The sequence below is a fragment of the Acanthaster planci genome, linkage group LG18 (genome assembly GCF_054643075.1).
Source record: "Acanthaster planci isolate LZ-2023a linkage group LG18, COTS_SCS, whole genome shotgun sequence".
NCBI lineage: Eukaryota > Metazoa > Echinodermata > Asteroidea > Valvatida > Acanthasteridae > Acanthaster > Acanthaster planci.
Genome location: NC_141794.1, coordinates 10,650,395 through 10,674,570, shown reverse-complemented (window position 1 = coordinate 10,674,570; position 24,176 = coordinate 10,650,395). Strand labels below are relative to the sequence as shown.

Genomic DNA, 24,176 nt, shown 5'->3' with positions numbered 1-24,176 from the left:
CTGGACCTCCATATTGCAATCAAAACACTCTGGTGTAGCCGACAAATCATTCTACTTCTAACCAAATTTTCCAATCGCCTGCCTAGAGACTTGCCATGTACTTGTTCAAAGTTGTTGGCATTGTAGCTATCACTGCAGCAATCAATGCTGCATGGGGGTCAGACTTCTGTCCCTCTCTGCCTGCTATGAAATGTTCCTGCCCGTCAGGGTGGCAACTGTGGAGGAAAGCGTGCTATCGCCTCACTGAATCAAAGGCTAACTGGGAGAGCAGCAAGTATCTATCTGGAGGAATGCATTGGCTGATTTAGACATTATCAGAGGTGTACTTCGCAAACAAGAACCTAGTGGAAACAGAACTTGGTAGGACTCTTATTACGGAATGAGACAAGATGACTTTGTGAACATTATTTCTCTGCCACATGAAACAGAACCAAGAGTAGGAAAACAAACAAGGTAAAAACTAATATTTATTTGGCCATCCTTTCAAACACGTCAGAAGGGGGTTTCAAACGAAATACAGTGTGTACCAGAGAATAAGAAATTTGTCCAATTTGAAACAATGGGAACTTTAACCTGCTTTTCAATTTGATCAGTGTCATTATTGGACAAAAAATCTTAATGTTAACACATTATGTTGCAATACTAAATATACATGTAATGTCTTTTGTGAAAGTCTACCAACAATGAGGTCATAGTCACAGGTTTTATCAGACACAGTGCAATAGATATCATAAACTTGAATTTCACACCGTGTTTCACCTTTATCAAGCAACATTTCTTTCTTGAGTTATCATAGAAGACGTTCTATTAGCAATGATATTCAAAAATATCTGACCATTTGTTTAAAATCAGTCTTGATTTTCTATATTTTGGTCCATTTCTTGTGGCTGTTGTACATACATGTATTCTTGTATTGAGTATTGAAATTGACATTTTTCAGCTGTCATTTCATTTCAAGCTAATTTTATGTTTATTGTTTTAAATGTATAAAAAGTAAACAATCTTTTAATAACCAACATTTTGTAAAATGTTTTCCATGTAGAGTTTCATCTTTTATCTTTGTATTTTACAGTTCAGTGAGATTTCAAGAATATGTTTGGGTCATTCCATGACGTTGGGGCACAATTTGTGACAGTGTCAAGTCTTACATGGATCCCGTAAAAACGATCATTATTTCCCTGCATGGGGATTCTAAACTGACATTGTTATACAACTTGCAAGGCTGAATACAGAGGGGTGTGTTATTTTTACAGAGTATAAAATGACCTACATCTACTCTATAGTTCTTGACAGACAGTAAAAGTTACCCATGTAACAAGGACATCGTCACAAATTGTGCCCCAACCTAATGGAATGACAAATTTGTCAGCAAATAAACTACATGTACATGTACTGCGAATGAACCAAGCTGGGAAGCTAACTGAATGCAGGTTGAATGAAAATGGCCTAATTCAAATATGAACACTGCATCCTGTGCTCTTCACTAGTATAATTTTATCAATTACAATCCAGAAGAACAGGTCATTGGCCTTTGGACTGCAACAAATTGTGATAATTTCACATTCAGCCATTAGTTTATCCATTTCAAAATGCATGTGGTTTGAGCCAAACTCCATCTACCGTTCTGACCAGATCTAGTGGAATCAACCTGCAGACTTTCTCACATATTGTACAGCATTTTTAAATATCGCACGGATTGTTCAAGTCGCATGCTTGGGGATTTTATTATTCAATTTGGAGAGTCAGAGGGGAAAGAGGTGCTATCTTGTTCATCAGAAAAAAATTTGAGAAAAGTGGAGATTGAGTAAGATGCAAAACACCCACAGGTGATGAAAGGGATAGTTTACTGCTCCAATGATGCACAGTGAAAGTATTCATGGACTAGACTATAATGAAATTGAAACTCGTACGTGTAATTAGCCGTAATATGGCGCTTGGTTGGATTGGATTGAAACTAACACTGATGTGTTGATAGTCAAGTCACACACTAGCAAGTTCTTGTTGAACAGCCACGGCAATGCATGTAAATACCCCACTCCCTAGCCCCTCCCCTATTTCTGGAGGTAAAAAATCCAAACTCTTCAGGCTCAAGTCTTCAAATTTACGACATTTTCAATTACCATTATTCTGGATGTATAACTTTGGGTGTGAATCCTACTGGGGTGTGAAAACTACTTGAAATGTTTCCAATGTCTACAACGATCAACCCACACTGTATACCTGACTAAAACCATGTAATTCAAATTTGAATATGGCATGTTCAGCTCTTAAAAAAGAGATCTTAAAAATTGGTTATTATAGAACAACAAGCTTTTACTTTTCGACTGCAACAAATTCTAAAATATGCACAGTTTAGCAATTAGGTAATTAATATCAAAATGCATGTGGGTTCGCTGAACTCTACTGCGCTTCTAAATGGGCTGAGTGGAATCCACAAACAGATTTTCTCAGATGCCAAACAGCATATTTTTACAAATCACACTGATCATTCAGTTTGTTTGTTTGTGGTTTATATTGTTTGTTTTGGAGGGTAGTGAGGCCAAGGCGTGGTATTTTGTGATCATTAGACACTATTTGGAAAAAATCTGATATCCACGTCCACAGATGAAAAAAGAGGTAATTTTCTCCTGGGCTGATCATGCACAATGAAAGGTATTCACAGAGTGGACTATAGTGAGGTTGAATATCATTATTAAGCTATCATACCAGTATATGTACCGTACCACCTCGGATTGGATTGAAAACTTACATGTAAGTGTACCTCGATCAGTTGATAGTCACGTCACATAAAAGCAATAAAGTTTCTTATTCAAAAGCGAGGGTAATCATGGTAATGTGTATATATCCCCCCCACCATCTCTGAAAGTTAAACAATCTGATGCCTTCGTAAAAATGTTAATGTCTGATTACAATTATTCAGGCTTCAACCTTTTGTGTGAATCCTTTGGAATTGATCAAATGTGGAATCCAGTTGATAGACTTCTACTTCCTTCTTTTTTTTTTTAGAATATCGAGTCATTTCCCAAAACTGACTCAAAGATGCACTTTCATTCATAAAATTCTAACTTGGGTTCTAAGACAGACCATATTAGCTCTCGTTTCTGAAGAAATTGTCACTACATTGTAGTTCAAATAACCAACGGCTTCAAACCCTTTACTGTCTTTCCTTTGTGTGAACATAATTACATTTTAGTAGTTTTTCAAAATCAAATGACTCGAAAAAGAGTTGGTGTCGTCCTGCCAGGATTCACGAGGGTAGACTTGGCCAAAATTATAAAGGAGATCTTAAAATCAAACTCGGAAGAGTTTTGCATAGTCAAAATTTGTATATACTCAACCAATGTAACAATGTTAAAACAGTTAACATCGGTCATTTTCTTGTTCCTGGAGCACGTAAAGATCAAAATACATAAATAGAGCAACCATTTTCAATGATACCCTTTTGTCCTTGGTTTTCACCAAACCTGATACTTATTGCAACTGTGCCAATTTTTCCTTCCGTTACTCAAACGGCTCTGGTCGTTAAAACATCAACTGAACAATAGCAGCGTTCATGGTCTCCTTGCAGGCCTATCACTGAGGTACGATTAACGTGAATTACAGGAGCGTTATGCACAAATGCAGCCGAATGGGAAAGGAATCATTAGTTACAAGATTAATGTCTGATGTAATATGACTAGATAATCGAGACTTTGGTTCGCAGTATTGAATATTGTCCTCATGAAAGGTTGTCAGCGTATTGATGGGCAATAAGGATAAAGGATATTGCCCACCAATAAGCTGACAACCTTTCATATGGTGGTCTCCTTCAGGAGAGCTACATTTAGTACATGTATCTTTTAAGAGGTGCTCCCACGGAGAATCCACAGCAACAGCTAGCTTTGTCTGTTTTCAATTAATGAGACTTGTACCGTCCGCCGCCAAGTTTGGAGGCTCAAGTGCAATTAGCACAAATATTAAGTGCCCAAGGCAACAGGATCTTTTATCTGTAAGTTTGATTAACTTTTTTAATTTTGAAAATAAACAGCACATGTATCTGGAGGAATGCATTGGCTAATTCAGAAATTATCAGAGGCGTACTTCACAGACAAGAACCTAGTGAAAACAGAACTTGGTGGGACGCCTGTTAGGGAATTTGACAATGTGATTTTATGAATATTATTTCTCTGCCACATAAAGCAGAACCAAGAGCAGAAAAAAAAGGTAAAAACTAAAATTTATTTTGTTCTTATTTGAAACAGGATAGCAGAGGTTCAAAATGAAATATCGCAAAACGAGATTTTTGTCAAATTTTATATTTGTTTTCCTTATACATGTAGCAAAAACATGTAGGGTGTTCACAACTTCACAAACGTTGCTATTTTAAATTGTTTTTCATCTTTATCAGACAAAAAATCTTCATCCAAAATCACAAAAACTTCATGTTCAGGGATTATGTTGAAATCCTAATTTTAATGTCTCTACGTGTTTTGTGAACAACCAATCATAGTGTTGCTCAGTGTTCTACCGTTTACATTTATGTGTATCTATAACACAATGCAAGCGTTACCATAATCTTGACTTTTCCACCGTGTTGCACCTTAATCAAGTAACTTTGTTTTCATATTTTTTTAACTGCCATTGAATTGCAAGTTCACTCTCCAAGCTTATGCGCTGTACAGCGTTTGAAATGTTTGAAAAAGAAGAGACCTCTTTATCAGTAAACTTTAAAATGTTTTAGAGTTTGTAAGCATCTTTCACCATTTGTTTTTTTCTGGTACAGTGAGATTTTAATCAATAGGAATACATGTAGATTTGTCGGCAAGGAAACCACTATAAATGACCTACATGTGAATGTATGCTGGATGCCTCACTCCATGGGCTTAATCCAAACTGTCACAATGCACATTTGAATATGGCATGCCTTTGTCTTTACTGGCAAAATTTTCAAACTTGCTTTTAGAAGAACGAGCACACCTTTCGACTGCAGCAAATGTCACATTTAGCCATTAGTTGATTCATATCAAAATGCAAGTTGTTTCAGCCAAATTCCGCCTGCTTCTCTAAACGGACAGAACAGGAATCCACCCACAGGCTTACTCAGATGGCGTAAGGCATTTTGTTAAAATCACACTGATTGTATAATTACTCGCTTGATTATAGTTTGTGTTGTTTTAGAGGGTCAGGGAACCAAGGAATGCTACACGTACATGTATCTTGTGGCCATTAGACGTTGTTTTCAGAAAATCAGATATTGGGGCCTACATGTACTGTTCTCTTGCAAAATGCCCACAGGAGAAAAAAACAGTTCATTTACTCCATCGGCAATACATAGTGACAAGTAGTCACTAACAGGACTGTCGTGAGATTGAAAAATCACATTTACAGTCATACCACACCTCATTGGATTGGACTGAAACTCACACTGATGAGTTGATAGTCATGTCGAATGGAAGCAACAAGGTTTCCTGTCGGACAGCCTCGCTGTTGCATGTAATCCCCCTCCTTTTGTAGAGGTTGAAATCTGATCCCTTAGCCTAAAGTCTTGACATTTCTAATGTTCTTTTCACAATTATTCTGGCTGCAACCTTTGGAATAGGCCAAATGCGGAATTCGGTTTAAATGTTTCCTATTTTACAGAATATCGAGTCATTTCACATACTGAGATGCAATTTCCTTTCACAGGATTCCACCTTGGGTTCATCCAAGAAAGATCTTTGCTCTGTTTCCTTAAAAAAGTCAGTATCTGTTTTGGAATTAAAACTTGGTGTTGTAGTTACAGAACATACGGTGTCAAACCCTTTCTTGTCCTTCTTTGTGTGAGCATCATTGTCATTTCTTGGAATTTAAGGTCAAGTGACTTGAAAAAGAATTGGGTACCTAGGATCTGCAAGCAGGGTGTGTGGTCGTCCCAGGATTCAAGATGGCAGACTTGGATAACACTATACTAGAAATCTTAAATCAAACTCACTTTGGTCCATTAACAGTGACTGAACACCACCAGCATTCATGGTTTCCTTGCAGACCTTTCATTATGGAGGTACATGTATTATTTTCTACTGGAGCGTAACGATCAAATACAGCTGAATAGGCAAGAAGATTAATTTTTGACGTACACGTAAACTAAATAAATAATCACACCTGTGGTTCACAGTGAATATTATCATCATCAAAGGTAGTCAGTTTGAATTGAACAGCAACATTCATTTCTCCCATTTCACAAGAGCTGCGTTTGTTAGAATTTGCACCAATTATCATTTCCTTTGTATCTTGAATGAGATGCCAACACCGAGAATCCACAACAACAGCTGGCTTTGTTACCGGTACTAATGAGAGCCCAAATATTTAGTGACCATGGCAACAGGATCTTTTAATGAGACTCATTTAATGAGACTCAGTACCATGTACCATCAAGTTGGAATGCTCAAACTGAATTAGCCCAAACACTGAGTGACCATGGCAACAGGATCTTTTAATGAGACTCATTTAATGAGACTCAGTACCATGTACCATCAAGTTGGAATGCTCAAACTGAATTAGCGCAAACACTGAGTGACCATAACAACAGGATCTTTTGTACATGTCTGTTATTTTGATGATTATTCAAAGCAGCATAAAATGTGTGTGTTCTACATGTGGTGATAGTCATTTCCTATTTTCATTTGTCACCATTGGACCTCCACATTGCAATCAAAACACTCTCGTGTAGCCAACACATCATTCTACTTCTGAACAAATTTTCCAATCGTCTGCCGCGAGACTCGCCATGTACTTGGTCAAAGTTGTTGGCATTGTAGCCATCACTGCAGCGGTCAATGCTGCATGGGGGTCAGACTTCTGTCCCTCTCTGCCTGCCATGAACTGTTCCTCTCTGTCAGGGTGGGGACTGTGGCAGAAAGCGTGCTATCGCCTCACTGAATCAAAGGCTGACTGGAACAGTAGCAAGTCAGCTTGTCAAAACCTAGGAGGCATGATGGCTGCCCCTCATTCACTTGAAGAAATGAAGTTCATGGCAGATTTGGCACGACAGAAGCACAGCAACTACCACGTCTGGATTGCTTGCAATGACATTGAAGTCGAAGGAAACTGGACGTGTGACGGCCAGGAAGGGAGCAAGCCGTTCATGGCATGGGATTCTGGGCAGCCGAATAATGCTGATGATAATCAAGACTGTGCTATAATAGCTGCAAAAAAAGATGACAGTATGGATGACGCTCGCTGTAATAAATCCCGTGAGGCCGTTTGTATCCGTCAGCCTGTCTGCACTCCTCGCCCAACCCAACCCCGTCAATACTGCTTCTCCAGCAACACTCCCATCCCAATGCTCAACTCAACCTGCCTCCTTGACCACGTCATCCGAGAGTTTACTACCGAGGGTGTCACCGCTTGTGGATCGACCTGCATCAAGGAGACTGGATGTCGCTCCTTTAACATCAAGAAAAGTGGAGACGACAAGAAATTGTGCCAGCTGAACAACAGCACAAGCTCCGAAGACAAGGACCAGTTCCAAACCATCGGGGATTTCTGTATCTATCTGGAGGAATGCATTGGCTAATTCAGACATTATCAGATGTGTACTTCACAGACAAGAACCTAGTGAAAACAGAACTTGGTGGGACGCCTATTAGGGAATTTGACAATGTGATTTTATGAACATTATTTCTCTGCCACATGATTGTGCTGCAATAGCTGCAGAACATGATGACAGTATGGAGGATGGTCACTGTAGTGAATCCCACGATGGCGTTTGAGGCCGTCAGCCTGCCTGCACTCCTCGCCCAACCCAACCCTGTCGCTACTGCTTCTCTACCGACACCCACGGCCGCATTCTCAACTCAACCTGCCTCCTTGACCACGTCATCCGAGACTTTGCCACTGACAGCATCACCGTCCGTGGCTCAGCCTGCGCCAAGGAGCCCGGATGTCGCTCCTTCAACATCAAGAAAAACGGAGACGGCAAGAAACTGTGTCAGCTGAATAACAGCACAAGCTCAGAGGACAAGGACAAGTTCCAAACCATCAGTAATTTCTGTATCTACTCAGAAATTTGCATCGGCTAGATGTTGACTTTCTTGGACAGGAAATCTATCAACCTGAACTTGAACTGAAAGAAAACAAATTTGGTATAGCTCATGACCATAGACATTAATGTGATCCCTGGTCTGGCAGTTTGGTAATGTCATATACAACACAGCAATTCAGTTCAGTGCCAAAGGAAAAGACAGACAGAGGTGAGATAGAGAAAGATTCAAAACTAAATTCCACGTATGGGCTCTTAATCTCAATATCAGTCCTTCGGTTAAACCGATACAACTGTCAAGAAATTTCCATTTCCCATTTCTGCTGACACCTTTTAACCAATTACCTTTTTATCTATCTCTGCATATTCACCACATTGGAATCATTACGGATCATTACATTTTCAAAACTTAATCAGCGTTCTTCAGTCTTGTACTAGTATCGTGACACTACAGAAAACACTTAATGTTAAGATTTCTACTCTGAAGCCATCTGACTGTGAAGTTTTTTCTAGAGAAGATTTTGGATTGTTGCTTTTTGTTCTTTGGTTTTTACCTGCTTAGTGTTTACAAATTGTATGTTCAAGTCAACACCTTGTATTTAGAATGAGATCATTGATATCTTGACTTTTGATCAGCGTTTATCATTTTACTCAGCAACAGTTTCAAGAAACGACCAACCGTTCAGAATCACCAATCAAGGAAAATGTAGATGTATGACTACTTTTGGTTCAAATAATTTCAGTCATTATTTCCGTGTTCTTGTGGCTATACCTAAATTCACTGCAATTATCTTCACGTACATGCATGCATTGTCACTAAGTGAAATAATCATTTTTGGACCATTGATGAATACAAAATAAGAAGCAGTTGAATGCACTACATCAGGCTTCTACATAAGGTGTTTAAAATACAGGTGTTAACAAGTCAGGTTTTATAAAAGATTCAATCCCATAAATCACATTGCCGTGTTTTTGGTTTTACTGATGGGAACCAATAACAATTAACAGATTTGAGTCACAATTTGTAACTCTAGTAGTATTGCCCTAAGCACCTGAAAATGCAGTAATTTTCAATACATCTGAGTAAAGCAATAGATTCGTTAAGTACATGTACATGTATGTACGTGTCCTAGTACCTTGGTGTGTTCAAGTCAACCCTCAGGGAAGGTGCACGACCCCTCCCTCTAAACATGTGGCCCCTCCCAATCAGACTGCTTTCAAGAGAATGGCGTAAAGACATCTTTACAAATTTAAGAACTTCATCCAAAAACATCTCAGTCCTTGCTCTGTCTGTAATCCTTCAGCCTTTCAATTTTTATATATAATCACTAATCACTATAGCTTATGACTTCTGATCATTTGTTTGGTCCAAAACTGCAACCACAATGACATCTCTGAAGTTGTTGGACATTATCTATTGAATAGAATAATTCAAGTTGCTTGGATATAGCACGGTCCATTTCTACTACTCGGTTTCCAACCTGAGATACACAGTGATGGATTTTGATAGTTTTTCCTCATTAAAAAGTTCTTCTTTTTCCCAATAAATAATCAGTGTTGTAGATAGAGAACAGAAATTTTATCTTTTGTGTCTGTTTCTGTGTGTGACAAGGATGGTGCTCTAACTATTTCAAACACATGTATAAAATAAACTCTAAACATGAAAAAGGGCCGTGATCAGGAGAGATGGCTAATACATTTACATGTATCTGGGGCTATCCAAAGTTCTGAATAAATCTAAGACGGCAGACTTTGGAATAATTATTAAAGAGATCTTTATCTACACATTCTCCATATCAAATACTTCAGGGAAATACATGTAGAAATCAAGCAGTGTGAGTTTTGCCCGATTTACAATTGGGACAATACGGGTGATTCATGAAACAGTGCGCCACCAAGAGCTTGCCGGAGAAAGGCCACTTTTCAAATTTACTGTTCGCACTCTGCCGTGATTAAGCGCACTTCGTGCGTACTAATTTGGGGATATTTGATTGATTGACGCATTCCCTACACTGCACAAAATCATCACTTTGACTACCTTTGACTGCAATAAGCTACTTCGCATTTTCGATCAAGATAAACAAACATTTTTTTAAAATTCCAGTTTTCAGGGTACAGCACAGTTTAATAGCAAAATGACACTTTGTCAGCTATTTATCCCACAATGCACTGCCAAAAAGCCTCTCCGTGACAACCTCTTGGTGGCGCACTGCATTGTGAATTGCCTGTATCAGTAAGTTTGATGATTGGGAGTCTCAATCTCAAACAAATTAAGAAACCTACGTTTCTCCCCATCCAATAAAATTTCACATTTACAGGTCAGATGTTAACAAAAGAGAGTAATTTCAGTACCCTTCAAATAAACATGTCAAATACCTCAAACACATGAATGCACATTAATCTTCTTTCTATTTTTGTATTCAATCTTTTCCTGACTTGTCCGCTTTCAAAAGGGAGAATGGAAAGGACAAATGTCCCAGCTGTGGACCCATAATACCAGTACCTAACCCTGGCATGGTCAAAGCAAACTGCACCTGATCAGTCTCCCTTGTTTAGAGATACAATTCTTTTGTACTTTTTTGTCAAAATTGCCCCAAAAGACCGGTAAGAACTCTTGCGTGCCGGCATTTCCCCTTCACTAACCTCTTTAAACATAACAGAAATAATAATCCTGCTCGTCTACTCCTTTCCATTCTAAAAAATATCCTCCCAACCTTGATGATTAGTCTCCTGCTTTTTCCGTCTTGAAATACTCTCCTAACCTTGATTAGTTTCCTTTTTTTTCCTTCTAAAAATATCTTCCTAACCTTGATGACAGTAACCAGATTTGTTTTCCAGCCGATAAAATCCTCCCAGCCGCAATGTTTATTATTCTGGTTTAACTTTCCTTCTGAAAGTATTCTCGTAGCCTTAATGTTTGATCCCGTGGTTATCCTCAAAAAAAAAAAAAAAAAACACCTCCTAAACTCCTTCATTTTGCTTCTAAAAATACCCTTCAAGTTGTGATGAGCAGCCTCCGGTTCCTTCTAAAAATATCTTTCTAGCCACGATGTTTGTTTCGTATAAACTTTAATCCGTCTGAACAGGCTTATTCAGGTTCTCCATTGCCTAACAACATCTTGTCCCATTCCTTACCAAGATCGACAAAGTCTGATTGGTATCTACAGTCCTCTTTCTCATAATGGCATACTACACTGTACTATAGACGGTATAAATCTCCTCCATTCTGTGCCAATAGCTTACAAAGTTTGACATATCACGAGATATGTCTCGGGCTGAATAGGACCTTATGTCTACTCTCAAATAAACAAATGTAATCTAATCAGAACGCTCTGCTCAGTCATGTCAAAGGAATACCATGAATTCATCACCCGAACTTTGTGTCAACTATTTAAATTGTATACAATTTGTTGTGTTTAAAGTTTTCAATGACACCACGGTAAGGGTGACACGTTGACAGGTTTCAACAGTATGGGGAAGTTTTCTGACTTTTTTTCAAATTAAATGTCAATCCCCATCCTTAAGAAGCTGGGCATTCTTGATATCCTGATTAATTCTTCCCTCCCCCCCCCCATTTCTGTGACTGGTATTTCAAACTTCTAGCAACCATGGCAACTGTTCTTTCAAAGATCCTATTAGGTTTATTAATCCCTGCAGAGCACTTTCTATGCACTCCAATATTTCTGTCCTTTTTCTCCCTTTTTTAATCAATGTGCCATTTTCCAAGGAGTTGAAATATTAATTTCAGATTATTACTGCCATGCTCATCCTAATGATCCCATCATTTTTATTGCAAATTGTTGCTTCCAGTGTAGTCAGTTAATCTCAAAGACAATACATACGGTAGGTAATTCTCATTTCACAAAGGAAGAATCGTTAGGAGGGAAGAATTATCATCAGCTTCGAGCGTTTGCACACAAATAATTAACCATTGCAGCAAGCTCATTGGCTACTTTGATCATTATTTCTGTCCGCAACAGACATGTTTTTATTGGCAAAGTCCGTGTTTTAATTCACGTTATCCCAACCTCCACAATCAGACTGCGAAAACCAGGGGACGGAGACGCACCGTCTAATTTCTGATGAAACTTACATAAATATATACTCTCTTCACTGTTTCAAGGTGGACGGAATAGCCAAAATATTGCACGAATCTAATGGAAAACCACCCTCGTTGCCATTTTACAAAGGCTGCGTTTTGTGACATCTTGCACTATATTCCTTCAACAACTTGAATGTGGACAAGAAACCACAGCAACAAAAACTCACCTCAATTGTTGCGATCATTATTGATACTTCAACTTTTATTCGGCATCATAGGGCTCTGACTGGAACAAACAGCTGAAAGTGAGGCATTGTTCCAATTCTCTTCACACTGTGCAACCGTCTGCCCAAGAGTCGCCATGTACTTGCTTAAAGTTGTTGGCATTGTAGCCATCACTGCAGCAATCAATGCTGCATGGGGGTCAGACTTCTGTCCCTCTCTGCCTACCATGAAATGTTCCTGCCCGTCAGGGTGGCAACTGTGGAGGAAAGCATGCTATCGCCTCACTGAATCAAAGGCCGACTGGGAGAGCAGCAAGTCAGCTTGTCAAAACCTAGGAGGCATGATGGCTGCCCCTCATTCACTTGAAGAAATGAAGTTCATGGCAGATTTGGCACGACAGAAGGACAGCAAATACAGCGTCTGGATTGCTTGCAATGACATTAAAGTTGAAGGAAACTGGACGTGTGACGGCCAGGAAGGAAGCAAGCCGTTCATGGCATGGGGACCTGGGCAGCCGCATAATACGGATAATATTCAAGACTGTGCAGCAATAGCTGCAAAATGTAATGACAGTATGAATGATGCTCGCTGTAGTAAATCCCGTGAGGCCGTTTGTATCCGTCAGCCTGCCTGCACTCCTCGCCCAACCCAACCCCGTCAATACTGCTTCTCCAGCAACACTCCCATCCCAATGCTCAACTCAACCTGCCTCCTTGACCACGTCATTGGGGAGTTTATCATCGACAGCGTCACCAACTGTGGTTCGGCCTGCCTTAAGGAGCTCAGATGTCGCTCCTTCAACATCAAGAAAAACGGAGATGGCAAGAAACTGTGCCAGCTGAACAACAGCACAAGCTCCGAAGACAAGGACAAGTTCCAAACCATCGGGGATTTCTGTATCTATCTGGAGGAATGCATTGGCTAATTCAGACATTATCAAATGTGTACTTCACAGACAAGAACCTAGTGAAAACAGAACTTGGTGGGACTCCTATTAGGGAATTTGACAATGTGATTTTATGAACATTATTTCTCTGCCACATAAAACAGAACAAAGAGCAGAAAAAAAAGGTAAAAACAAATATTTATTTTGCTCTTATTTGAAACAGGATAGCAGGATAGCATTACGGGAAATTTGTCAAATGTCATATACTATATGTTTTCCTTATGGCACATACATGTACAGCTGTACTGTATATGTACATGTAGGGTGTTCACAACTTCACAAACATTGCTATTTTAAATTGTTTTTCATCTCCAACAGACAAAAAAGTCTTCATCAAAAATCACAAAATCTTATGTTCAGGGATTATGTTGAAATCCTAATTTTTTAATGTCTCTACGTGTTTTGTGAACAACCAATCATAGTGTTGCTCAGTGTTATACCATTTACATTTATGTGTATCTATAACACAATGCAAGCGTTACCATACTCTTGACTTTTCCACCGTGTTGCACCTTAATCAAGTAACTTTGTTTTCATATTTTGTTAACTGCCATTGAATTGCAAGTTCACTCTCCAAGCTTATGCGCTGTACAGCATTTGAAATGTTTGAAAAAGAAGAGACCTCTTTATCAGTAAACTTTAAAATGTTTTAGAGTTTGTAAACATCTTTCACCATTTTTTTTTCTGGTACAGTGAGATTTTAATCAATAGGAATACATGTAGATTTGTCGGCAAGGAAACCACTATAAATGACCTACATGTGAATGTATGCTGGATGCCTCACTCCATGGGCTTAATCCAAACTGTCACAATGCACATTTGAATATGGCATGCCTTTGTCTTTACTGGCAAAATTTTCAAACTTGCTTTTAGAAGAACGAGCACACCTTTCGACTGCAGCAAATGTCACACTTAGCCATTAGTTGATTCATATCAAAATGTAAGTTGTTTCAGCCAAATTCCGCCTGCTTCTCTAAACGGACAGAACAGGAATCCACCCACAGGCTTACTCAGATGGCGTAAGGCATTTTGTTAAAATCACACTGATTGTATAATTACTCGCTTGATTATAGTTTGTGTTGTTTTAGAGGGTCAGGGAACCAAGGAATGCTACACGTACATGTATCTTGTGGCCATTAGACGTTGTTTTCAGAAAATCAGATATAGGGGCCTACATGTACTGTTCTCTTGCAAAATGCCCACAGGAGAAAAAAACAGTTCATTTACTCCATTGGCAATACACAGTGACAAGTAGTCACTAACAGGACTGTCGTGAGATTGAGAAATCACATTTACAGTCATACCATACCTCATTGGATGGACTGAAACTCACACTGATGTGTTGATAGTCATATCGAATGGAAGCAACCAGGTTTCTTGTCGGACAGCCTCGCTGTTGCATGTAGCCCCCCTCCTTTTGTAGAGGTTAAAATCTGATCCCTTAGCCTGACGTCTTAACATTTCTAATGTTCTTATCACAATTATTCTGGCTGCAACCTTTGGAATTGGCCAAATGCGGAATTCGGTTTAAATGTTTCCTATTTTACAGAATATCGATTCATTTCACATACTGAGATGCAATTTCCTTTCACCGGATTCCACCTTGGGTTCATCCAAGAAAGATCTTTGCTCTGTTTCCTTAAAAAAGTCAGTATCTGTTTTGGAATTAAAACTTGGTGTTGTAGTTAAAGAACATACGGTTTCAAACCCTTTCATGTCTCTTCTATGTGTGAGCATCGTTGTCATTTCTTGGATTTTAAGGTCAAGAGACTTGGAAAAGAATTGAGTACATAGTATCTGCATGCAGGGTGTGTGGTCGTCCCAGGATTCAAGATGGCAGACTTGGTCAAAACTATACTAGAGATCTTAAATCAAACTCACTTTGGTCCATTCACAGTGACTGAACACCATCGACGTTCATGGTTTCCTTGCAGACCTTTCATTATGGAGGTACATGTATTATTTTCTACTGGAGCGTAACGATCAAATACAGCTGAATAGGCAAGAAGATTAATTTCTGACGTACACCTAAACTAAATAAATAATCACACCTGCGGTTCACAGTGAATATTATCATCATCAACGGTAGTCAGTTTGAATTGAAGGGCAACATCCATTTCTCCTGTTTCAAGAAAGCTGCGTTTGTTAGAATTTGCACCAATTATCATTTCCTTTGTATCTTGAATGAGATGCCAACACCGAGAATCCACAGCAACAGCTGGCTTTGTTACCGGTACTAATGAGAGCAAAAATATTAAGTGACCATGGCAACAGGATCTTTTAATGAGACTCATTTAATGAGACTCAGTACCATGTGCCATCAAGTTGGAATGCTCAAACTGAATTAGCGCCAACACTGAGTGACCATGGCAACAGGATCTTTTAATGAGACTCATTTAATGAGACTCAGTACCATGTGCCATCAAGTTGGAATGCTCAAACTGAATTAGCCCAAACACTGAGTGACCATAGCAACAGGATCTTTTAATGAGACTCATTTAATGAGACTCAGTACCATGTACCATCAAGTTGGAATGCTCAAACTGAATTAGCGCCAACACTGAGTGACCATAGCAACAGGATCTTTTGTACATGTCTGTTATTTTGATGATTATTCAAAGCAGCATAAAATGTGTGTGTTCTACATGTAGTGACAGTCATTTCCTATTTTCATTTGTCACCATTGGACCTCCACATTGCAATCAAAACACTCTGGTGTAGCCAACACATCATTGTACTTGTGCACAAATTTTCCAATCGTCTGCCTAGAGACTTGCCATGTACTTGTTCAAAGTTGTTGGCATTGTAGCTATCACTGCAGCAATCAATGCTGCATGGGGGTCAAACTTCTGTCCCTCTCTGCCTGCTATGAAATGTTCCTGCCCGTCAGGGTGGCAACTGTGGAGGAAAGCGTGCTATCGCCTCACTGAATCAAAGGCTTACTGGGAGAGCAGCAAGTCAGCTTGTCAAAACCTAGGAGGCATGATGGCTGCCCCTCATTCATTTGAAGAAATGAAGTTCATGGCAGATTTGGCACGGCAGAACGACAGCGACTACCGCGTCTGGATTGCTTGCAATGACATTGAAGTCGAAGGAAACTGGACGTGTGATGGACAGGAATGGAGCAAGCCGTTCCTGGCATGGGATTCTGGGCAGCCGAATAATAAAAATAATAATCAAGACTGTGCTGCAATAGCTGCAAGACATGATGACAGTATGGATGACGCTCGCTGTAGTAATTCCCGTAAGGCCGTTTGTATCCGTCAGGCTGTCTGCACTCCTCGCCCAACCCAACCCCGTCAATACTGCTTCTCCAGCAACACTCCCATCCCAATGCTCAACTCAACCTGCCTCCTTGACCACGTCATTGGGGAGTTTATCATCGACAGCGTCACCACCTGTGGTTCGGCCTGCCTTAAGGACCTCAGATGTCGCTCCTTCAACATCAAGAAAAACGGAGACGGCAAGAAACTGTGTCAGCTGAACAACAGCACAAGCTCCGAAGACAAGGACAAGTTCCAAACCATTGGGGATTTCTGTATCTATCTGGAGGAATGCATTGGCTGATTTAGACATTATCAGAGGTGTACTTCGCAAACAAGAACCTAGTGGAAACAGAACTTGGTAGGACTCTTATTACGGAATGAGACAAGATGACTTTGTGAACATTATTTCTCTGCCACATGAAACAGAACCAAGAGTAGGAAAACAAACAAGGTAAAAACTAATATTTATTTGGCCATCCTTTCAAACACGTCAGAAGGGGGTTTCAAACGAAATACAGTGTGTACCAGAGAACAAGAAATTTGTCCAATTTGAAACAATGGGAACTTTAACCTGCTTTTCAACTTCATCAGTGTCATTATTGGACACAAAATCTTAATGTTAACACATTATGTTGAAATACTAAATATACATGTAATGTTTTTTGTGAACTACCAACAATGAGGTCATAGTCACAGGTTGTATCAGACACAGTGCAATTGATATCATAAACTTGAATTCCACACCGTGTTTCACCTTTATCAAGCAACATTTCTTTCTTGAGTTATCACAGAAGACGTTCTATTAGCAATGATATTCAAAAATATCTGACCATTTGTTTAAAATCAGTGTTGATTTTCTATATTTTGGTCCATTTCTTGTGGCTGTTGTACATACATGTGTTCTTGTATTGTGTATTGAAATTGACATTTTGTAGCTGTCATTTCAGTTCAAGCTAATTTTATGTTTATCGTTTTATATGTATAAAAAGTAAACAATCTTTTAATAACCAACTTTTTCTAAAATGTTTTCCATGTAGAATTTCATCTTTGTATTTTACAGTTCAGTGAGATTTCAAGAATATGTTTGGGTTATTCCATGAGGTTGGGGCACAATTTGTGACAGTGTCAAGTCTTACATGGATCCCGTAAAAACGATCATTATTTCCCTGCATGGGGATTCTAAACTGACATTGTTATACAACTTGCAAGGCTGAATACAGAGGGGTGTGTTATTTTGACAGAGTATAAAATGAAATACATCTACTCTATAGTTCATGACAGACAGTAAAAGTTACCCATGTAACAAGGACATCGTCCCAAATTGTGCCCCAACCTAATGGAATGACAAATTTGTCAGCAAATAAACTGCATGTACTGCGAATGAACCAAGCTGGGGAGCTAACGACATGCAGGTTGAATGAAAATGGCCTAATTCAAATATGAACACTGCATCCTGTGCTTTTCACTAGTATAATTGTAACAATTACAATCCAGAAGAACAGGTCATTGGCCTTTGGACTGCAACAAGTTGTGATAATTTCACATTCAGCCATTAGTTTATCCATTTCAAAATGCATGTGGTTTGAGCCAAACTCCATCTACCATTCTGACCAGATCTAGTGGAATCAACCTACAGACTTTCTCACATATTGTGCAGCATTTTTAAATATCGCACGGATTGTTCAAGTCGCATGTTTTGGGATTTTATTATTCAATTTGGAGAGTCAGAGGGAAAAGAGGTGCTATCTTGTTCATCAGAAAAGATTTGGAGACAAGTGGAAATTGAGTAAGATGCAAAACACCCACAGATGATGAAAGGGATAGTTTACTGCTCCAATGATGCACAGTGAAAGTATTCATGGACTAGACTATAGTGAAATTGAAACTCGTACATGTAATTAGCCGTAATATGGCACTTGGTTGGATTGGATTGAAACTAACACTGATGTGTTGATAGTCAAGTCACACACTAGCAAGTTCTTATGAACAGCCAAGGCAATGCATGTAAATACCCCACTCCCTAGCCCCTCCCCTATTTCTGGAGGTAAAAAATCCAAACTCTTCAGGCTCAAGTCTTTAAATTTACGACATTTTCAATTACCATTATTCTGGCTGCAACCTTGGGTGTAAATCCTTTGAATTGACCAAATATGAAATTCGGTTGAAATGTTTGCTACGTTGGAGACTGTCAAGTCATTTCCACATGCTAAGATGCAGTTTCATTCATAACATTCTAACTTGGGTTCTAAGACTGTGCTTCCTAATAGGAAACAGTCAGTATCTATTTTCGAATTAAATCTTGGTGTTATAGTTAACATCCAGTTTCAAACTCGTTTTTGTCTTTTCTCTGTGTGAGCATCATTACAGGTCGAGTTTGGGCGTCCTGTACTTGACACGGCGTTCTTGTTCTAGCGCTCAAACAGCGGGAACAGATTCACACACCACCTCCTTGTCAGGGTTTTAGGCGAACACACAGAAAAACGTGCAAGGTTTTCATTATTAAACAACCGCAAAAAATAGTGAGATGGCTTACAAAGCCGATAACAATGCGAAGTTTTGCAAAATTGATATTCATTATTTTCCACTACCCAGAAATAAATGTTCTTTTTTAAACAGAAATAAATGTTCCTTTTTAAACAGAAATGAATTCAACTCAGTTCAAAAACTTTAACCCCTGAAGAACATACATGGATGCCGGCATGCTGCATGCTGTTTGGCACTAATTTCCAGAGATAAGGGTTGTACATTCCCAACTTTCAAGCGGCCGAACCATGACCAAGAAATTGGGCTATTTATGAACGTACAAGAACAATCCGCCAAAACTCAAGCCATTGGTTCAGATTTTGAAATGCCTTGAAAAAGAATTAGGCAGGGTCTGCATGGTGGTGGGTTGTCATCGACAGACTCAAGATGGCAAGCAAGGCCAGAACTACAGAGGAGATCTTAAAATCAAACTCACAAGAGTTAATCTTGCACATGCGCATGTAATTAACCAGCTTGGGCAAGCTAAGCAGCAGATCTTGGATCTAACAGAGGCACTTGCCAACAGGGAATCCAATCCCTGCTGATCGAATCAATTTTTCTTTATGTAGATCATCTCTACCAATGCCATTTTGCTCGATCTTTCAATTTCTTTTTCGGGGGTGTATAATTCTTGTGCAAAGATGTTAACGTCACCAAACAAGACTTACTTTGAAAGTGCCAGTAGAGAGGCTACATGTATATATATAAAAGGAACTTAATGCATTCTTTGGCAGGTTCACTTCACATGAAAATAAAACAATTCAGTTGCATATTTACTGTTTCACGGTCAACTCCTGAAATGTTGATATTACAAACTGGGTCAACACGGCAACCATTTTATTTTATCCTAGCTTTTCCTAAAAACCTTCTCCTAGTTGGAAGATTAATTTCTAATGCATTCCAAACACAATCCCTTTAATTTACAATGAAAATTCTCATCATCAAAGCCAGTCAGTTTGAATTGAAGAGCAATGTCCATCATTCCAGTTTCACAAGGGCTGCTATTGTTCAACTTTCTACCATTAATCCTTTGCATCTTTTATGAGGTGCCAACACAGAGAATCCACACCAATGGCAAATTTTTCTCTGTAATTTGAGACTTTCTACCATTTACCACGAACTACGAATGGAGCACAGACATTAAGTGACCATAGCAACAGGATCGTTTATTTTAATCGTTACTATAATCAGCACACACTGCATCTTTTTTATTCAACGCCACTTCTAGTTTTCAGCTGGCTTCACTTCACCTCCCCACTGCAAATGAAACACACCGTTGAAGCTGACGCATCATTCTAATTCTGTTAGAATTCACCCACCACCTGCCAAGAATCGCCATGTACTTGGTCAAAGTTGTTGGTATTGTAGCCATCACTGCAGTGATCAATGCTGCATGGGGGTCAGACTTCTGTCCCTCTCTGCCTGCCATGAAGTGTTCCTGTCCGTCAGGGTGGGGACTGTGGCAGAAAGCGTGCTATCACCTCACTGAATCAAAGGCTGACTGGGAGAGCAGCAAGTCAGCTTGCCGAGAAACGGCGGGCAAGATGGCTGCTCCAAACTCCCTCCAAGAAATGAAGTTTTTGGCAGATTTGGCACGACAGAATGACAGCCACTACTACGCCTGGATTGCTTGCAATGACATTGAAGTTGAAGGAAACTGGACATGTGACGGCAAGGAAGGAAGCAAGCCATTCATGGGATGGGGGTCTGGGCAGCCTGATAATTATGGAGGGAATCAAGACTGTGCTGCAATAGCTGCAAGACATGATGACAGGATGGATGATGCTCGCTGTAGTGAATCCCATGATGCCGTTTGTATCCGTCAGGCTGCCTGCACTCCTCGCCCAACCCAACCCCGTCAATACTGCTTCTCCAGCAACACTCCCATCCCAATGCTCAACTCAACCTGCCTCCTTGACCACGTCATTGGGGAGTTTATCATCGACAGCGTCACCACCTGTGGTTCGGCCTGCCTTAAGGACCTCAGATGTCGCTCCTTCAACATCAAGAAAAACGGAGATGGCAAGAAACTGTGCCAGCTGAACAACAGCACAAGCTCCGAAGACAAGGACAAGTTCAAAACCATCGGGGATTTCTGTATCTATCTGGAGGAATGCATTGGCTAATTCAGACATTATCAGAGGTGTACTTCGCAAACAAGAACCTAGTGGAAACAGAACTTGGTGGGACTCTTATTACGGAATGAGACAAGATGACTTTCTGAACATTATTTCTCTGCCACATGAAACAGAACCAAGAGTAGGAAACAAACAAGGTAAAAACTAATATTTATTTGGCCATCCTTTCAAACACGTCAGAAGAGGGTTTGAAACGAAATACAGTGTGTACCAGAGAACAAGAAATTTGTCCAATTTGAAACAATGGGAACTTTAACCTGCTTTTCAATTTTATCAGTGTCATTATTGGACACAAAATCTTAATGTTAACACATTTTGTTGGAATACTAAATATACATGTAATGTCTTTTGTGAAAGTCTACCAACAATGAGGTCATAGTCACAGGTTTTATCAGACACAGTGCAATTGATATCATAGACTCGACTTTCACATCGTGTTTCACCTTTATCAAGCAACATTTCTTTCTTGAGTTATCACAGAAAATGTTCTATTAGCAATGATATTCAAAAATATCTGACCATTTGTTTAAAATCAGTCTTGATTTTCTATATTTTGGTCTATTTCTTGTATTGTGTATTGAGATTGACTTTTTCAGCTGTAATTTCATTTCAAGCTAATTTTATGTTTATTGTTTTAAATGTATAAAAAGTAAACAATCTTTTAATAATCAACTTTTTCTAAAATGTTTTCCATGAAGAGTTTCATCTTTTATCTTTGTATTTTACAGTTCAGTGAAATTTCAAGAATTTGTTTGGGTCATTCCATGAGGTTGGGCACAATTTGTGACAGTGTCAAGTCTTACATGGATCCCGTAAAACCAAATATTATTCCCCTTCAAGTGGATTCCAAACTGACATTGTTATACAACTTGCAAGGCTGAATACAGAAGGGTGTGTTATTTTTACAGAAAAAAAAATGACCTTCATGTACTCTATAGTTCATGACAGACAGTAAAAGTTACCCATGTAACAAGGACATCGTCACAAATTGTGCCCCAACCTAATGGAATGACAAATTTGTCAGCAAATAAACTACATGTACTGCCAATGAACCAAGCTGGGGAGCTATCTACATGCAGGTTGAATGAAAATGGCCTAATTCAAATACGAAAACTGCATCCTGTGCTCTCCACTGGTATAATTTTAACAATTACAATCCAGAAAAACAGGTCATTGGCCTTTTGACTGCAACAAGTTGTTATAATTTCACATTCAACCATTAGTTTATCAATTTCAAAATGCATGTGGTTTTAGCCAAACTCCATCTACCGTTCTGACCAGATCTAGTGGAATCAACCTACAGACTTTCTCACATATTGTGCAGCATTTTTAAATATCGCACGGATTGTTCAAGTCGCATGTTTTGGGATTTTATTATTCAATTTGGAGAGTCCGAGGGGAAAGAGGTGTTATCTTGTTCATCAGAAAAGATTTTGAGACAAGTGGAGATTGAGTAAGATGCAAAACACCCACAGATGATGAAAGGGATAGTTTACTGCTCCAATGATGCACAGTGAAAGTATTCATGGACTAGACTATAGTGAAATTGAAACTTGTACATGTAATTAGCCGTAATATGGCACTTGGTTGGATTGGATTGAAAGTCACACACTAGCAAGTTCTTGTTGAACAGCCAAGGCAATGCATGTAAATACCCCACTCCCTAGCCCCTCCCCTATTTCTGGAGGCAAAAATCCAAACTCTTCAGGTTCAAGTCTTTACATTTACAACATTTTCAATTACAATTATTCTGGATGTATAACTTTGGGTGTGAATCCTACTGGGGTGTGAAAACTACTTGAGAGGTTTCCAATGTCTACAACGATCAACCCACGCTGGATACCTGACTAAAACCATGTAATTCAAATTTGAATAGGGCATGTTTGGCTCTTAAAAAAGAGATCTTAAAAATTGGTTATTATAGAACAACAAGCTTTTACTTTTCGACTGCAACAAATTCTAAAATATTCACAGTTTAGCAATTAAGTAATTAATATCAAAATGCATGGTGGGTTCGCTGAACTCTACTGCGCTTCTAAATGGCCTGAGTGGAATCCACAAACTGATTTTCTCAGATGTCAAACAGCATATTTTTACAAATCACACTGATCATTCAGTTTGTTTGTCAGTGGTTTATATTGTTTGTTTTGGAGGGTAGTGAGGCCAAGGCGTGGTATTTTGCGATCATTAGACACTATTTGGAGAAAATCTGGTATCCACGTCCACAGATGAAAAAAGAGGTAATTTTCTCCTAGGCTGATCATGCACAATGAAAAGTATTCACAGAGTGGACTATAGTGAGATTGAATATCATTATTAAGCTATCATACCAGTATATGTACCGTACCACCTCGGATTGGATTGAAAACTTACATGTACGTGTACCTTGATCTGTTGATAGTCACTTCACATAAAAGCAATAAAGTTTCTTATTCAAAAGCCAGGGTAATCACGGTAACGTGTATATATCCCCCCCCCACCATCTCTGAAAGTTAAACAAGCTGATGCCTTCGTAAAAATTTTAATGTCTGATTATAATTATTCAGGCTTCAACCTTTTGTGTGAATCCTTTGGAATTGATCAAATGTGGAATCCAGTTGATAGACTTCTACTTCCTAATTTTTTTTTTAGAATATCGAGTCATTTCCAAAAACTGACTCAAAGATGCACTTTCATTCATAAAATTCTAACTTGGGTTCTAAGACAGATCATCTTAGCTCTCGTTTCTGAAGAAATTGTCGTTACATTGTAGTTCAAATAACCAACGGCTTCAAACCCTTTACTGTCTTTCCTTTGTGTGAACATAATTACATTTTAGTAGTTTTTCAAAATCAAACGACTCGAAAAAGAGTTGGTGTTGTCCTGCCAGGATTCAAGAGGGTAGACTTGGCCAAAATTATAAAGGAGATCTTAAAATCAAACTCGGAAGAGTTTTGCATAGTCAAAATTCGTATCTACTCAACCAATGTAACAATGTTAAAACAGTTAACATCGGTCATTTTCTTGTTCCTGGAGCACGTAAAGATCAAAATACATA

At 39.0% G+C, this 24,176-nt stretch overlaps 4 protein-coding genes across 4 annotated transcripts; all 4 read left to right on the top strand.

The window, feature by feature from the left end:
- Positions 1–6,153: 6,153 nt before the first annotated feature.
- On the top strand, positions 6,154–9,377 carry LOC147796205 (E-selectin-like). Its single transcript, XM_087148900.1, has 2 exons — positions 6,154–7,223; positions 7,732–9,377. Exons 1-2 carry the CDS (start codon positions 6,746–6,748, stop codon positions 8,037–8,039), a joined length of 786 nt encoding a protein of 261 aa, XP_087005026.1. The 5' UTR covers positions 6,154–6,745; the 3' UTR covers positions 8,040–9,377.
- A 2,393-nt stretch (positions 9,378–11,770) lies between these two features.
- Positions 11,771–14,905, top strand: LOC147796204 (type-2 ice-structuring protein-like). Its single transcript, XM_087149044.1, has one exon. The coding sequence runs from the start codon at positions 12,403–12,405 to the stop codon at positions 13,189–13,191; it is 789 nt and encodes a 262-aa protein (XP_087005170.1). The 5' UTR covers positions 11,771–12,402; the 3' UTR covers positions 13,192–14,905.
- Positions 14,906–15,749: 844 nt separating this feature from the next.
- LOC147796203 (C-type lectin lectoxin-Thr1-like) lies at positions 15,750–18,775 on the top strand. Its single transcript, XM_087149070.1, has one exon. The coding sequence runs from the start codon at positions 15,991–15,993 to the stop codon at positions 16,777–16,779; it is 789 nt and encodes a 262-aa protein (XP_087005196.1). The 5' UTR covers positions 15,750–15,990; the 3' UTR covers positions 16,780–18,775.
- A 1,135-nt stretch (positions 18,776–19,910) lies between these two features.
- LOC147796202 (L-selectin-like) lies at positions 19,911–23,345 on the top strand. Its single transcript, XM_087149045.1, has one exon. The coding sequence runs from the start codon at positions 20,339–20,341 to the stop codon at positions 21,125–21,127; it is 789 nt and encodes a 262-aa protein (XP_087005171.1). The 5' UTR covers positions 19,911–20,338; the 3' UTR covers positions 21,128–23,345.
- The last annotated feature ends 831 nt before the right edge of the window (positions 23,346–24,176 follow it).